Source organism: Zophobas morio, unplaced genomic scaffold, assembly GCF_036711695.1.
Source record: "Zophobas morio isolate AGI-343-1 ecotype UQ-CSIRO unplaced genomic scaffold, CSIRO_AGI_Zmor_V1 ptg000460l, whole genome shotgun sequence".
Classification (NCBI taxonomy): domain Eukaryota; kingdom Metazoa; phylum Arthropoda; class Insecta; order Coleoptera; family Tenebrionidae; genus Zophobas; species Zophobas morio.
The window spans coordinates 1-16943 of record NW_026972563.1 but is presented as its reverse complement, the minus strand read 5'-3'; the positions used below and the strand labels follow the sequence as shown (position 1 = coordinate 16943).

The 16943-nt window shown below is 27.7% G+C and overlaps 2 protein-coding genes across 2 annotated transcripts; both read right to left on the bottom strand.

Annotated features, from left to right (window-relative positions):
- Positions 1–6: 6 nt before the first annotated feature.
- Positions 7–3957, bottom strand: LOC135120966 (uncharacterized; the record flags this gene model as incomplete). Its single annotated transcript, XM_064045285.1, has 13 exons — positions 3887–3957; positions 3401–3732; positions 3086–3169; positions 2577–2744; positions 2377–2506; positions 1996–2062; positions 1807–1925; positions 1375–1447; positions 1262–1317; positions 1056–1123; positions 614–722; positions 94–184; positions 7–40 (listed from the first exon to the last, which is right to left on the bottom strand). Coding segments are annotated over exons 1-13 (1368 nt in total), but the record flags the coding sequence as incomplete, so codon positions are not given.
- A 112-nt stretch (positions 3958–4069) lies between these two features.
- Positions 4070–11699, bottom strand: LOC135120965 (uncharacterized; the record flags this gene model as incomplete). The annotated part of the gene is made up of 18 exons (XM_064045284.1): positions 4070–4221; positions 4272–4364; positions 4427–4834; positions 4904–5000; positions 5054–5088; positions 5150–5209; positions 5350–5526; positions 5796–5843; positions 6039–6106; positions 6412–6521; positions 6721–6822; positions 7341–7681; positions 7740–7852; positions 8219–8460; positions 8828–8929; positions 10304–10372; positions 10422–10516; positions 11502–11699. Coding segments are annotated over 18 exons (2510 nt in total), but the record flags the coding sequence as incomplete, so codon positions are not given.
- Positions 11700–16943: the final 5244 nt, after the last annotated feature.

Genomic DNA, 16943 nt, shown 5'->3' with positions numbered 1-16943 from the left:
ATCCGCTACTCTTTTACTTGAAAGATTGTGCTGTTTATAACTAAACAACTATTAAAAAAATAAAAAAAACACCAATAGCAAAACAAATAGAACTGTCGCCAGGGTCTCTGGGGTTTTTTGGCGGAAGGGGGTGTTCCGGGTGTCAAAAAGGAAGGCAAGCACTTGTGCAAGAAGAGTCCTCCTCCTATCACATAAAAAAGTTAAGGATCACTAAAAGTATAGAGTGACCAACTAAAAAAGGATAATAATGATTTACAAAATTGATAGTTTATGTTTATTTAAAAAAAGGAATTATAAATTAAAAATAATATTTCATTATAAATATTATAAATTCGTTGGGAAAGCATAAAATATATCAAATAAATAATGAAAAAGGGGCCAACCCTGCAACTATTTTTCATTATAGTTACTAACATTATCAACTATATCTATAACATAAACGCTTTACTGGCATACAAAAACTACTCAAAATATTCATGAATTTTACTGACGTTTACAAATATGTACATGAAAACTACAATTTTGCAAGTAAATAAAGTATTTTTTCTAGTTAATCTTTTCCTTATTTTATTATTCTTCTAATTCAAATACTGCATTATATTTAATGAACAACCAGGCTGGAATGAAACAGTCCTTATGAAGGACGGAATGTTGACTTCCAGACTACAAGCCGCCAGATTGTTATTGGAAACAATGCCGGCGCGGATTTTACTGAGAATGCCCTTTTGCAAATAAATAAAATATTATCCAATAGCAGAGGGCAGTAAATAAAAAAAAATTCAACTTGTAATTTTTTTATAGATTTATTATTTTTTCTTATTGTCTAATTCTACTTGTTAAATTCAGTATTTTGCCTAAATTTTCCTGATAGTTTCTATTACGATAGTTTTCGAAACTATACATTTGTTCATTATCAAATAGTAGTTTTACTTAATCTTTAAAGTTTCTCTAATACACTTATTTAGGTAATAACAATTTTATTTTAATGCCAATAAAAAGGAGTGCTATTTTTTTCATTATTTTAAATGATACTTTTTTAATGTCTAAACAATAACCTCGTGGAATATACTATTTTCACTCTCAAAAGTGAGAATAGTAACAAAATATTTCAACCAAGAATCTCCTTAAAAAATGGTCATAATAATAATGAGACTAGTAGCAAGAAAATAATATTAATTCAATAAAAATTGTAGTTCTATTCAATATTAATATTGAAATAATAAGATACTGAAGTATTGAATATAATGATTATAAGGACGACCCAAAAATTCAAGCCTTTCATTATCAGTTAAATATTTTCCGGTAATACACGAACTGCTACGCATTATCAGATCAAAAATTGTAATGATTCATTAAATAAAAGATTAAAAAAACCTGGTAAAGGGCATAAGCAAAGATTTATATGAAAGTTTAAAGCTTTCTTCTGGAAATACATTCATCGAAAACTCTAAATAGTTTCATTATTAGTCGAACCCAGCAGTTAAGAGCCAATGAAAAGTTTTTAAAGAAAAATAAGGAGAAAAAAAAATCTTTTTAACACCAAACAAAATAAGTTCTTCAAGCCAATAAATATTAGAAATAGTAAGGAATAGGAATAAGTCTTTAAAAGCACGCGATAGTTGCCGCCAGTAAAGCTAAAAAATATCGAACAGTTTATAAAAAACCACGAAAATATAAAATTAATAAAAGTAAATAAAGAACAAAATTTATGCGTTCAGACAAAATTTAATAATAATATAAGCAAGTTCTTTAAGAAAATGGACAAAGATAAGCCAATAGAGAAAGAGACAAATAAAGGCCGCTCACCAGTAATGCTAGAAACATATTCAAAGTCACATAGCAAAGTAGGAAGTATGTAACAGCCGGCGATGAAACGTTCGGGAATATCTCCAAAAGGGCGACAAAGCGAAGGAACAAGTAAATATCTAAAAAATCGGCCAAAAATTCCCAACATAAACAATTCTTCGAGTTTGTAATAAAAAAACGAAAACATACTTTTTTCCGAGATGCAAACGAGGGCGGGAAGAGCGGAAGGTCGTCCCAAAGTGCATCGAATGAATACCTCGAAGTTTGTTAGGAAAAAAATGAATAAAAAATAGTACCAACTCCAGAGTACACGTGCTGGGGTTAAAAAAACTTTTTAATAGCAATACAAATCAATAAATATTTTCGTTTGTAATAAAAAATTCAGTTACATAAAAATATCTTATTTTTTTTTAATAGTTGAGGTCAATCAGTTCTTTTTATAGTTTCATTATGTTTCCATATATTATGTGATACTTAAAATGGATTTATATAAATTTAAATATTTTTTAAATTTCATAATATTTTATAAAAAAATTAAGTCACTATAATTTTCGTTATTAAAAAAAATACTTTCAGAGGGAAGTAAAACTCGTGCAATAAAAAGAGGCGTTTTCCTTTTAGGAAAATGCAAACGAGAACGAAAAACTTTAAACCAATCCCGTATAGTAGTGCGAATGTGTGTTGTTTTCTTAGCTTTTTGCTAATAAAAATATATAAAAAAAAAGAGGCTGAAAAATAAAAAGCCTCCAAAAAACAAACAAAGTTCAAACCTCTGCTATAGAGGGAAGCTCCTCATTATTATCAACGTTATAATACTTCCTCTGGAGCGGCTTAGAAAAAGCATGCGGGAGAAACTGGCGAATGTACTCCGGATCTGCCTTATCAGCCTCGCTCCACTCGCCCACGTGTGTGTCCAAGCAGATGGACGGATGCATGCCCTGCAAGAAAAAGCGTAGTAGAATTTTTAAACAAATAAAACTTAACCGACCATTTAAAAGAACACTTTGCCGAACAACCAATAATAATAAATATAGCGTGCGCAGTTGTGTTTTCGAGTGACTAAAACTAAAGCGATAAAGTAGCCAAAGAAGGATAATATACGCTATACTTATTGGTGAAAGCAGACTCATTTCTTATACATTAAAAAGTAATAAGAGAAACACGCCCAAACTATATTAACAAAAGCTTTTCTTTAACAGTCGAAGAAGTTTTATTGATATAATAAAAATAATATAAAAAAGTTTTCATCATTAAAAAAAAAAAGGAAAAATTAATGAACCTCAATTACATATAACTTTTCTCCCCGCTCCTGTAAAGTTCGAATAATACGACGTGTTTTTTCGTTTTTCGGAAGTAAAATGACCTCATTATTGTTGGGTTGGTGTTTATTATTATTAATATTACTTTTGTTATTATTATTATTATTATTATCAGTAGTACTATTATTTTCTTTCCCTAAAGAATTATTTATATTTATGTTCTCAATTTTTAAAATAGTTTCATTAGAAGTAGAGATGTGGTTCTGTATATTTACGTCAACATCAAATTCTTTAATCTTATTAATCGGTATAAGATTATTATAAGAAGCTCCTACAGAAGTTGCCTTATTATTATTATCGTTGTCATTGCTATTCCACGGCTCAACCGCATTGGCAGACTCCAAAAGGCCAGCGGCCAATTTCAACTCGTTTATAGGTTCTTTAGTGGGGGTCAACTCTTCTTTATTGCGCCGCTTCAACTGCCCGAGATGAAGAGAAAGTTTTTTGGCCACACTCCAGTTTATGCGATTGGCTACTGGTATGTAGTTCTCGTTCTTTAATAAAAAAGAAGACTTCTCTTCTGCCTCAGCTTGTTGGGAAATTTTTTTCCGATACGGCGCGATAAAATAATTTCTCGAATTTTTAGATAAACTTTTGAAGGAAAATCCTAAAAATTTTTATATGCAGAGTTGTGTAAGCAGATAAACTTCTCGTTAAGATTAAAACAAGTATTTTTACCAATAAAACAAGTTATAAAGGCTTGAAAATATTAATTAATCATTGAATTTGCGCGTAAAACAATGAATCTTAGTAAACAGTACCAATATAGTCGCGAGGATCAATAGCAGTGGCCAACATATGGCAATGCGCCTGCCAGAGAAGTTTTACTTGCTTTTTATTAGAAGTAAACGAGCCTATGAGTTAGAGTATATCGACCAATCAAACACTTGTAAATGAAACTTCAAATTTAAGCCAAAGAAATTAACGATATAACTATATAAAAGCTAATAATTTATCAGTTTGAAAAGATAATGAGCCCAAAAAGCGCCGTTATACGACATGTGCAGGGGGCTGACAATATTCTCAGCGCATACTGCAAAAACTAAGGCAGCAACACCGTGTATTTTCTTACATTGACCAATGTACGAACACCAAACTAAGCCAAACAGAAATTAGCGAATAAGATAAACGGATTAAAAAATTTACCAATAAAATTAAAATGAATTAAACAATCCTGTAGACCGCGCTTGTTACTTTTAATTTTTTCATACTGACCAATAAGAGGAAAGTGATGGCCTCCTAATCACGTGTGATTACAAATTTAAGTGAAAGTATAGCGTATCTCCATAAGAAAACTACACCAATAAGCTGATTGAGGGGCCCAAGCGTTAATAAACACAAATTATTGCAACACTGTTTCGCGGCAAACTTTAAGGACGCCGGCGTTCCCTTCCAGCCAATAGAATTAAACTCATAAAGGAAAAGCTCCAGTTGAAACTTTGGCGCCTTTAGCAACTCTGAGTTCTCAACATTACAATTCTGTTCACTATTTTCAGTGCGTACAAGCCCTTCTGCACTGCATTGTTGGGGCAGTGCTTGACAAATGGCTTCTTGGCGCAGCTTTGATGGGCAAGTTTTTTTGTTAAACCGTAAAAACATGGGGATATGCACTCGATAGTTTTGATTGGAAATCAAGGGAGAGGATTTCATGAGGTCGCTATTTTTAAGGATCTGTATGGACATTGGCAGCAAATGCTCATCGAGCGCTCCTATAGAAAATTAATTAAAATAAAAGTTAAACTCCATTAGCAATAAAATTAAGGGAAGCCACGTGGTACCAGCAAGATACAAGCGCTGACAGGCTATCAGTGCAGTTTCTTGGCGGGCTCTCTTTTTAGAGGAGAAGCCGCGATAGCTATCAGGGGGCATAACAAACTATAAACCAAGCCATGAAAAATAATATCATGATATTCCAAAGTGAAAGCAACCGAAACTGGCGAATCACCAGGCAGTTGAACAGTGCCTGAAAATAATGAGTTCAACAAATGAGTATAACGGAATGAAACGGAAGCAGTAATACATACAGAAGAAGGGCGGGTCATTAGAGTTTCCCCTAGAGAAAGAATTTGCAAAAGTGTCAACCGCTTAACAATTATTATGATTGGTATGATTGTATAAAAGCAGTCAATCAAAAGTTTATAAAAAAAAATAAACAATGAAACTTAATTAACTTTATAGAAAAAAATTAACTCTGTAAAAGTATAAGAAACCCCAACAAATGTACCTTCGTTGCATGCGATGGAAGGTGAACATTCCGGCCAATCAATTTGTCCAGTTAGCCTCATCGAGTCTACTAAACTTTTAAAACCTCTGGCATTGGTCACATGATAAACAGGGGAGCATGCTGTGTGCGTATTGGTATTCAATGTGGCGCAGTAGCGGTGAAGACAGGTGATAGCCTCTGCGAATAGGATAAACAGTTATCAAAATAATGATATGGATGTTCAATGCTGAAGGACGTGATCAACACGTGCTTCAAAAAAACAGCGATAAACGAAGTGTAAAATAAAATTTTCAAAATCTGTACCAAACTTTATATTTTTATAAATATTACTCAATAAAATTATTGAAAAGCACACTTTTGCTACTAAAAAAAACCAATGAGATCTCAACGTAGTTCAGTACTGTTGACTCTTAAATAAATAAACTTTTCTATTATTCTAAAGTTACCCTCAGCGCGTAACACAATGCCGGTTTTGGTAGTAAACTCACTTCCTCCTGTTAAAAAAATATTAAACAAAAAAAAAACAGAAAACTTCTTAATAATAAATATATTAGAGGGACAGTATATCAAAAAAATAAACATTTGTCCAATGAGAACGATTACAAATAGCATTAATCTCCACTTATAATGTAAATAAATAAATAATCAAGTTTTTCTCCGTAAATAAGCGCACGTGCCAGTGTACAAACTGTGGTCAACAAAGTAGGAGGCCGGGCTGACCTGCGACATCAACTTTTGCAAAATGCACGTTTCAATCCTAAAAAAAATAATTGACATACACTTAATTTTTTTTTTCTCAATATTTTTAATGATAATGAAAGCCAATAAATTAAACTTTTTTTTTTACTCGAATCAGAGAAGCTATTGAAATAAATAACTTAATTGAATTATAAACTATTGTATAATAATAAACTCATGAAAAATTTTATATTATAATAATATCCACGACGTATCGCATTTTAGTGGTAAAAGGTTTCGTATTTTTATATAACATATAATATTTTTATTTTACGAATACTATAAGTTTGCTTATTATTATTTTTAAAAAAAGCGTAAAGACACTTTTTATAATGTTGTAAGGGACAAACGGGCCGCACTTGATCAGCTTCAAAATATTCTTGAAAAAAAAATAGTGAACCGCCTTCTCTACGAGCTCTTCCTCTTGCTTGAATCTGCAGGTCAAAAATATTTAAAACAGTAGTTAATAACTTAATCAAATTATCATGATAATAAACTTTCTCAAAATTACTTAATATAAAAAATATCCTAAGAAATAGAGACTATGCAAATAATAAAAGTTTCTAGAGTATATTTAATAAAAATAATGAACTTTAATAAAGAAAAGTTCTGCAAAAAAAGGAATTTTTTTACGTATTTTTTAAAGCTGGGAGCGCTATCATATAGAACAACGAAGTTGCAACGCCCAACATCGAGGCCTTCCTCAGCCACCGACGTGGACACTAAAACATTCACCTTTTATAGAAAAAAATATATAGTAAAAAATATATTCATAACTTTTCTTATATAATAATACACACTTTATTTATTATAAAACACCCAAAGTAATTTATATACGATATATTATATTTTTATAAAAAAATATTACTTTATAGAAAAAAACATTGTAGTTTTATTATTATTATAAGTTTTCAGCACTTTTATGGAGTGAATAATCAAAAAATAATATTTTAATAACATTATTAACATATATAAACAAATAATTAAAACTTTTATAAAAGTAAAAAATAATAATTTAATAACTTAAAAATAAATGATTAAAAACTTTTATAAAAGTGGATAATAATAATAATAAAAAGAAATATTTTTTGAAAATTATTACTTATCTTTCATTATAATTCTTATTATTAGCACTTTTATTAAGTGTATAATTATTTATTTTAATGTAGTTATTTTCATTAAAAAATATTGGAGAAATTTTTCATTAAATTAATTTTATCACTATTATTTATCATTTTCATTATTTTTCCAACCTGTCCTTTAATAAACAAATCCATTGTCTTTCGCTGTTGGGCTAAAGAAAAGAACTGGTTCATACTTTGAGCATCCTCCAATAATTCTTCAACGCTAAAGCACAAGAGATCGTCCACTGCACAGGTATTGGCTTCTTCACTATCTTTCGTATTATTTTGCTCGTTAATAATATTGCTATTCTCCTCTTCTGTGAAAGTATTGCTATCATCTTCACTATTATCACTTTCAACTTTTATTTTAGTGTCATTTTGTTTAGTAACGAGTTTATCAAGAGGCCCGGAAGATGCGAGTTTCTTTATTTCATCGAAAGTCGGTAAGCGGAGCAAGAAAAAAGGCGGACCTTCAAGATAATAATAAAAATAACAATAATAATGACAATAATAATGATAATAATAAACTATGAGTTTCGTTTGCTTCTGGATTCGGAGTTTCCTCAATTTTTATGATATTTTTTTGTTCATCGAATTCTGTATTTTGACATTTTAAGTGGAATGTGTCTTTCAGGCCAAACCTGTTAGTTGAATTGTTAGATGATTTTTAATAATAATTTGCTACAAATATTAAAATTGAACTAAACTTCCTTAATATTAACATGTTTTTACTTTCATAAAAATTCATGCTTATCTTAGAAAACTACGAACATTTATTTCAAAAACTTTTCAAAATTATATAAAATATATAAATAACACATAACTTTTTAGCTTTGGTAAAAGTAAATAATTATGAACACAATTAATTTTTTCTATGTTGCTTTTATTCACTTTTATAATATTTATATAAAACTTTAGGGGTATTTATTTTATTTGTCATAATATTTTGTCACACATTTAGTTAATGCACGTGATTTATATTTCTTATAGAACCGTAAGCCTCTTACAAAACTCCAGGCCGGTAGAAACTGCTCAACTCAGGATCGTTTTTAATCATTTTGGCCAATGCGAGAGCGCAAATTTTCTGATTAACAAATACAATACCGCAAAACGGTGTGTCTTGATCGGTGGATAATGCACCATCGTTTCCCTGGCAAATTTTGTCGGTTGTTTTTATGGACGAATAGCGGAGAAGCAACGCTTTTAGCTTTTGCGATTTCTTAGTATACATCGGAAATCTCTCCAGCTCCTTTACAATTATTAAATTATTAGTATTAATCTCATTATTTTTATTATTAATATTATTGTTTTTGAATAAGAAAGTTCAGTATTATAAAGTATTATAAAAACTTTTATTTTTCTTTATATTATTAAGATTTTCATACAAAATTTCTATTAATTGTTATAATAAATATTTTATTTATACTAAAGCGTAAAAAGCTGCACTCAGTCTTATAAATTTTAACGAATACCGCCATTCGTAAATATAATGCCGAAAATACACGTGCATACGGCAAAAATTTATTGATCTGCTACATCCCAACAAAAAAATTTATTTTCATAATGAGATAAGAAAAATTTAAAAAACTGCACGGAACAAAAATAAAATCTGAAACCTTGAGAGCACATGGCGTCAACAAACTAGTATTGCCTAAATAATCTAAAGCGATCCGTCCAAGACTGCAAACAGCCAATGAGACAGAGTTACGCCACTGTACCTAAAATTTAGTGATAAAAATTTTATTAACAAAAATAATATAATATGCTTATTATAAAGTATAAAAATTTTAAGTAATAAATTTTAAAGAGTTTTTATATCCAAAAAAATTTAATAAAAAATATAAATTTACAAAAATATAGTCTAAGAGACCACGTTACATTTATACAACATTCATTAAAAAATAAGTAAGGAAAAATTTACAGTTACTTATAAAAAAGAAAAATAATTGTATTTTACGTTTTTTTTTTAAGTATAATAATGAAATAATAACAAAAATAAACTTGAAAAAATATAAATTATTCGGTTCCCATACAAAACAAAGTAAGTTTTTTTGTGGTAATCATGAAAAATTTTCTATTTCTTTATAAGATTAGTTAACACTTAATAATAACTATTAAAAATTTAAAAAATAAAGAACTACTCGTTCAAAAGCATAACAAAAGTTTCTTAAAAAAGATGAGCAACATAAATAAAATAAAAAGCACAAAAGAAATAAAAATTATTATGCGCATTATAATATAAACATGACAAAAATGAAAAAATTATAATTGTTATATAATAAATGGAAAACAAGCAAATTTTAAGATCATAAAAAATCAACTTAAGAAAAAAAAGAAACGCTAATTAACAAATAATAGTAAAGAAGGTTATAAAAGTTTTTAATAAAAAAAGTCCAAAATAAGCAACAAACCAAAAGAATGTTTTAAAAATAGATACAAAAATATACAGAAAGTGCTACAAAGTAATGATATGGGTAGCTTATGCCTTTTAGATGTAGTAATATAATTATAAAAATTAGTGTCAACAAAATTTGTTTTCATTATTAAAATATTAAAATAATATTTTACGTTTATAAATTAATTATATTTAAAAAATTATAAGAATACTAATAAAATTTACTTATAAAAATAAAAAATATTAAGTTTTATAATAGCATTATATAATAAAATTATTATAAGTAAATAAAAATATAATAAATCATAAATATAAAATAAAGAAAATACTTATAAATATCAATAGTAAATATATTAATTCCTAAAACAATAAAGGATCTTAAAATAATTAAAATTTTAAATCATATTTTCTATTTTCATTTATAAAAAAATATAAATTTTTTATGTCTACTTATACCACATACCAGTATATATAATATTCCCCCCTTTTTTTTATAATATTTACTAATTACAAAGTATTATTATTATTATAAATTAGTAATATATATAATAGTAACAAAAGAAACGTAACAAAAACTTTCTAAAAACATTCACATTAACATTTGGAACTTCATAAAAAAAAGCCCAAGCTGCAGAGTTTAATTATAATCTGGTAGCTATTATCTAATTGCGTGCCCCACACCAACACATAAACAAACCTCCCAAGCAGTCTTCTCATTTTTAGACGCAAAATTTGATGGGAACCAAACCACGTGTTCTTCCGGAGTCTTTAAAAAGCTTTAAAGCGTGTTAATATGAGCAACCAATAGAATTTACCACAACAAAATCTTTCAAACTTTCTTCAGAGTCAATTGTTACTATTTTAGAACACAACACGTGTTCCAGCAGAGAAAGTTGCTCCTGCAACGCCGCTGGATAATAAATTTAGATTCATTAAAAAAAATTTAATAACGGAATATTTTTGCGCACTAAAAAATATGAAGCTTTTCTACAAATAATAGAATATTATACAACTTACAACGTTAATAAAAAGTAATGAAAAAAATAATGCGGAAAAAATAAATTATCGAATATTAAGTTTCTATTTTAAGCCTATAACCTATAGTTTAGAAGATCGGGGAAAAATTAAAATAATGAATTTCTAAAAGCTGACGTTTACTATTATAAATTTTAAATTTAATGTTTCTTTTGTAAAAATAGAAAAAAATTTATATAAATAACAATCATAATAATATATGACTTCAATAATATATTAAACAACTCAAAAATACATCTGAAAAAATATGAAAAATAGTAGACTAAAACCAATTATAATAAAAGATTAAAAAAATCGGTTAAGCTAAAAGTAAAAGAGCATCGAGCTTCGTAAATAGCAGGACTAAAAAAAAACAAATCGAAAAATATTGAACAGAGAATTCAAAAACTACAAACAGAACGTAAATCTTGAAAATTTAAATTTAAATTTTAGCTGTGCATTATTTTAAAATCACTAGTAAATACTAGTATACTAGTAACAACAGTTAATGTGTTCATAGTAATAAGACAAATTCAATCTCCAGAATATGCAAAACTTTTTTTAAAATCTTTAAAAATTACATAAATCGTAAGTAAAATAATTCATAAATAATATACATATTCTAATTATAATATAAATTTGTTTTGAAGTAAATTCTATAGTACAATTATTTTTTATTTGTAAAAAACTTTATTACAAGTAATATAAAATTATAAACTAAACATAAAAACCTATAAAAGATAAATTTCCTTTAATATATTACAATTAAATTTAAATTGAAATTATAAAAAAATATTATTCTAAAAAAGTGTATAAGGAAAAATCTTTCAAACCACGAAATCTGCAAAGAAAAGAAAAGAAAAAAGAAAACAAAACTTAACCGGCATCAAATTTCTGATAAAGTTTAAACGATATGGGAGAAGCAGTGAGGCCAAGAATGCGCGGCCGAAGAAGGCGATCTTCCGTGAAAGTAAAGGGAAAGCGCTCCTTTAAATACTGACAGTAGTGAGACATCACTTTCGTGTACGGGTGCGCCTTGACGGCGTTGTGGCATTCGTCAAAGATCAATAGACTAATATCTATTAAAAATGAATTTTACAGTATAACATTTATAAAAAATTAATTTATTATTAAAGTATAACTTATTTGTAATTTTATAATACAATTAAAATAAAATCCCTTTAAGTTATAATATTATAGAGAAAAATTATAGTATAAATATATTAATTTATTTAAAAACAATTTAGAAATAGAAATTTAGATTTTAAGTTTATGTAATTAAGGAAGTATAAAAACAAATTAGTATACATTAATTTAATTATTATAGAGGAAAAATGTAGTATAATTATTTTATAACTTTATATTAAGATATTTTAAAAATATAAATTTAAAATTACAACTTAATCTACTATATTATGAAAAAAGTAATTATTTTTTATAATTTACTTAAGAAAAATGGAACTAAAAATTTTTTTCACAATTTAATCTAAATATTAAGAAAAAAATTAATATAACCTATTTATATTTAATATAAAAAATCATAGTTATTAATTAGAATTACAAATTATTTTAAACATAACAGAGAGAAAATCATATAAAAAATTACATCTTTTGACTAATTTTTGTAAGCAATCTCATTAAAAAAGTAATAATGACAAATAAAAGAATTACTAAAACTATACAAATTTCATCTAAAAATTTAATATAACAATAAATTTCTATATACCAAACAAAAATTAAAAATTAAGTAAAAAAAATTCTAAACAAAACTACTTTTCCAAAAAAATTAGATTTCATAAAAAGAAAAAAAACTGGTTAATAAATATTGTAAAACAGAAAGAAATAAGTGTTGAAAAAAAATAAGGTAACAAAATTCTTCAGATTAAATACATAATTTTAAAGTAATCTAAGCAAAACTCATTGCAAGAAGGACTACTATAATAAAAATTAAAAATCCTAAAACTTAAGTAAAAATATTCTTTTTTTGGCTCAGAAAATTTGCAGTAAAATATCAAAAAAAATTATTATATATAATAACTTAAAAGAAAGGCAATTTTATAAAACAACCTGCCATGGAAATAAATTTATGACGCAACCAGTTATTAAGAATACAAGGAGTTATACAGAAGACATCATATCTACTTAAAAATTCGCAAACTACTTCTTTATTCCAAGTATCAACCCCTGATATTACATAATCCATTAAAAATAATTTAGTAATTATTTATTACTTAAAGTGGTTCTAAAAAAGTAAAATTCCTACCAAGTGCACCGTAAACGGCTTGTACTTTAAAAGATGTTTGCTGAGCGATATACTGAGCTTGTTGTAGAGAGAGCACAACGGTAGGACACATGTAAAAATATAACAATTTATTTTTTTTGTAGTTATTTATACTTTCCTTTCTCTCAAAAACCAAACTTTCTGAAAAAGGATCACTTTCGTTATTTTGGCTTACCGATCGGAGCATATCTTCGAAATATATGTGTTTAAGTAAACTTATAGCAATAAAGGTTTTTCCGCATCCTACAAAAAAAAATATTATTAATAAACTATATGTCGGCCTATCAAATAATGATAAATTAAAAAAAAATTGTTTAAGTATTTTATGCAAAAAAAAAAAACCTGTCTGTAAATAAACTATAGAATTTGTTTCTTTAGTTTTCTCTAAAATTTCCAGTTGATAAGGACGTATTTCATGATGACTCTGTTCAAAACTACAAGGCTCCTCAGATGTTATTAAAGTCATTCCTATCTTTAAACTGGCACCCAAGGTCGCTTCGTAGCCTTCAAAGAGCAAATAATAAAGGATTGCTGGTTGAAGGGTAAAACCAGCACACTTTAACTAGCGGCTTATCTTTTCTGTCACGCCTTAAAATTTGTAATAAGCAAATGCTTTGCGTTTATCTTATACCGAATAGCCGTGTAGCGGGTTGCGGCCCTTCTAGAAATTATAGTAGGCGGTAATTTCGCGCTGTACTTTCCTACAAGTGGGCTTTTTGGTATAGTATACTTATAATATAGGACCGCCAATAGACTTAAACTTAAAACTAAAACTTATTTAACAACTGAGTAGCTGTATGATGGTGTGAAGGTTACAAACTTTTTAAATTTCAAAAAACACTATTATTTAAAGCTGCGCTTTTATAGTTATCACCATTATTGTGGTATTTGTATTTATATTATTATTTTACCTTTAACACTTTTTACACTTCGCTATTTGTTAATTTTTTTCAGCTTACGGAAAAATTTCAAATTTCGACTGACCCCTCGTCGTTGAGATCGTTATTAAAAAAAAAAAAAATACAACTCCGATATACTATAACTATAAATATTAATTTTTAATTAATTATATTTTTCTTTAAAAAATAAAGCTAGTAAATCGTGGATCAAAAACTTAGGTTTAAGGTTTAACTATATAGTAAATGACTGCTTTTGCGTTAAAAAAATATCTGTAGCATTATTATAAGTTCTAAAGTAATAGCAGTGCTTTTCCCAATATTTTATACTCTTTTTTTTACAATGGAAGTAACAAGATATTTTAAACAAGAAACTTTAAAATTTTTGTGTATTAAATGTTATACAAATTTTATAAAAAAAGAAACCATTTAAAAATTTATCAGAAAATCTGGTTATTTTTATAGCAAAAGGAATTTTCTTCCAATTATATTTATAACTTGGTAAAATTTGTTTAAAATTTTTTTATTATTTTATAATTTACAGACATTTTTATTACTTCAAATCTTTTTGGAGTACGTTTCAATTTGTTCTCTTGAATATTATTTAAGAAAATACATCGACAAAACTTAACTACATGCGAAATTTATAGACTTAATTTAACAACTCAAGATCAATTGAAGAAAAACCACTCAACAGCACCGAAACTAACTTTTTACGGAAACGAAGGTTAAACATACTGGCAGTATGTTAAACATACTTGCAGTATGTAAATTTAACCAACTTAGTATACAGATATATATTAAGCAATGTTTGTTATATTTTAAATTTTGTCTAATTAAATAACTTCATTTCGTGAAGTAGCTTTCCTATTAATTTTTTTATTTAACTTGGAAAAGAACTAACCGCATATATTATTAAGTTATCTTTTGCAAATTAGTAAAAAAGTAGTGTCTTAAAAATTTAAATCCTCCCATGCTGCCTAATCCATTTTCTTCTTTGATATGAGAGGCAGAATTCTCAAGATAGCATTGTTACACAGAAGACGAGAAACTGCGTAACAATAAAGTATTTATTAATATAATGTTTAATTAAAAAGCTTGTGTGAACTAAAATATAACGATTACGAACATAAGTATTAGACAAAGCTAATTATAGTAGCTTCAAGACCGCTTTTTTTACTTTGGCCAGTATAATTTTAAAATTGGAGTTTTTCACATAAAATTCAGGTTTCTCACCTGAAGGCGCATTGCACTGGATTACAAGATGATTTGTGCACTGCGACTTATTTAGTAAGTTCCACGTGGAATTTTACTACGAAGTAAATTCCTGCTCGACTTTCGATTAACTGTTTACTAGGTCACTGTAGTCTATAAAACCTTTTCTCTACACCTATATTACTTAATTAGCTATGATATATTTAGTTTTTAGAGTTTCTGTCCTGTAACTTTATGTTCTACAAAACATGACACAGCACGAGTGTATTATATTTATTTGGTTGAAAGATATATATTAATAAGCTTGATAGGGCAAAATGTAATTTATTTGCACGCAAAAAATTATTTTTTAAAAAAAAAGAGTTTGTTAATAACCTTCCCAGTTCATTTTGTGAACCTGCTGACAGTAAGAAGGGCATTGGTGTGCAGAACTGAGCCTCACCTTTTATGAAACATTACTTTATGACAACTCCACTGCATAACCCTCCAATACTAATCCTGTTGCAAGTTGCCAAAAAATTCTTTCGATGATAGGGGGCGTTCATTATAACTTAAACTACTGCACCAGAAGCAAATAGCAATCTTCTCGATGCTAGCACGCGGTCATGATACAATTCAAAAAGAAAGGGCAAACTAATGAAAATATTATAAGTTCCAAATGTAATACTACTTAAAATAGTCTGCAATGTGTACGATTTGTATTGAAAAAAACGATAAAACAGCGTCGACCTGTTCCGCAGCACACTAAAATAATTAGTAAAGGAAAAGTTTAAATGAAATTTATATATAATTCCAGTAGTTTCCCCCCAGGAACTTTTTAAAAACGATAGCTTAGTTAACATTGTAACGATCTAAAATGCCCCCAAACTGATTAAGCCTAAAAATATTTTTATAATTTATATTTAAAGAAGGCCTAATCTAGTATGTTTACAACGAGCGTTAGCTATGAAAGGTGTGTGCAGAAAAACAAGAACTTTTACTGCCCTCTACTTTCTCCAGATTTGAAATTACTACGAAGTGTTTGTGAGTTATAACAAAGTAAAAAGAATTTACCCCTGTGCTTAAAAAAGTAAAAAGTGGGGCGCAACCTAATTTTTAAATTACTATCTGTAACAACCGAGTAGCAGTTTCCTTGTTTTTACTACAATATAACACATTTTTTAGGAAAAATAGATATTCTACTACTTTTTTCACTAATTTATAGCGTTAAGGCTATATTCAGGGGTATAAGTATATTAATTAGGCTTGTAAATGCATGATGCCTCACGTCCCCCATTTCAGTATAACCTGACTACCATATTATCTATAATACTGGTATATTTATTTTCCTACATTTGAGTTTTTACCGTTTTTAATTTAACTATAATTTAATGGGATGATTGTGCAGTTGATCATAATATTTTTATAAATAAACTACCCCTGGAGCTACAACACAAGGAAATCGAGATAGGCGACCTTATTTCATAATAGTGATGATTAGTATGGCTAATAAATAAGCATTATTTCAAAACTGATAATTACAAGTTATGGATGAATTTAACGAAGTTACAAGCAATAAACTTAATAAAAAAAATTTTTTTTTAAAAAAAAGGGTGGGGAGCAAGTTACTACATTTCTTGCACTTACACACACAACAGAAAGAAAAGATACTTGTCCCTAAAAAGTTTAATAGGTTATAGTACAGATCTTACCAGGTAAAAATATTTTGATTCTATTAAGGTTATACCCGTTACGAAGTTTATTGTGATAAAGCGCTATCTTTACGCATCCTAAGTTCTGTTGTCCTCTATTATTATTCTGCCATCTTCTAAATTCTATTTCTACGATCATAGTTTCCTTAGTGTCCTCGTTTAATTTTCTTTTTCCTACGATCTAGTTCACGTTCTTTGCTCCCTTGCTTAATGGTGACTCCTTCTATTTAATGTTAGTTA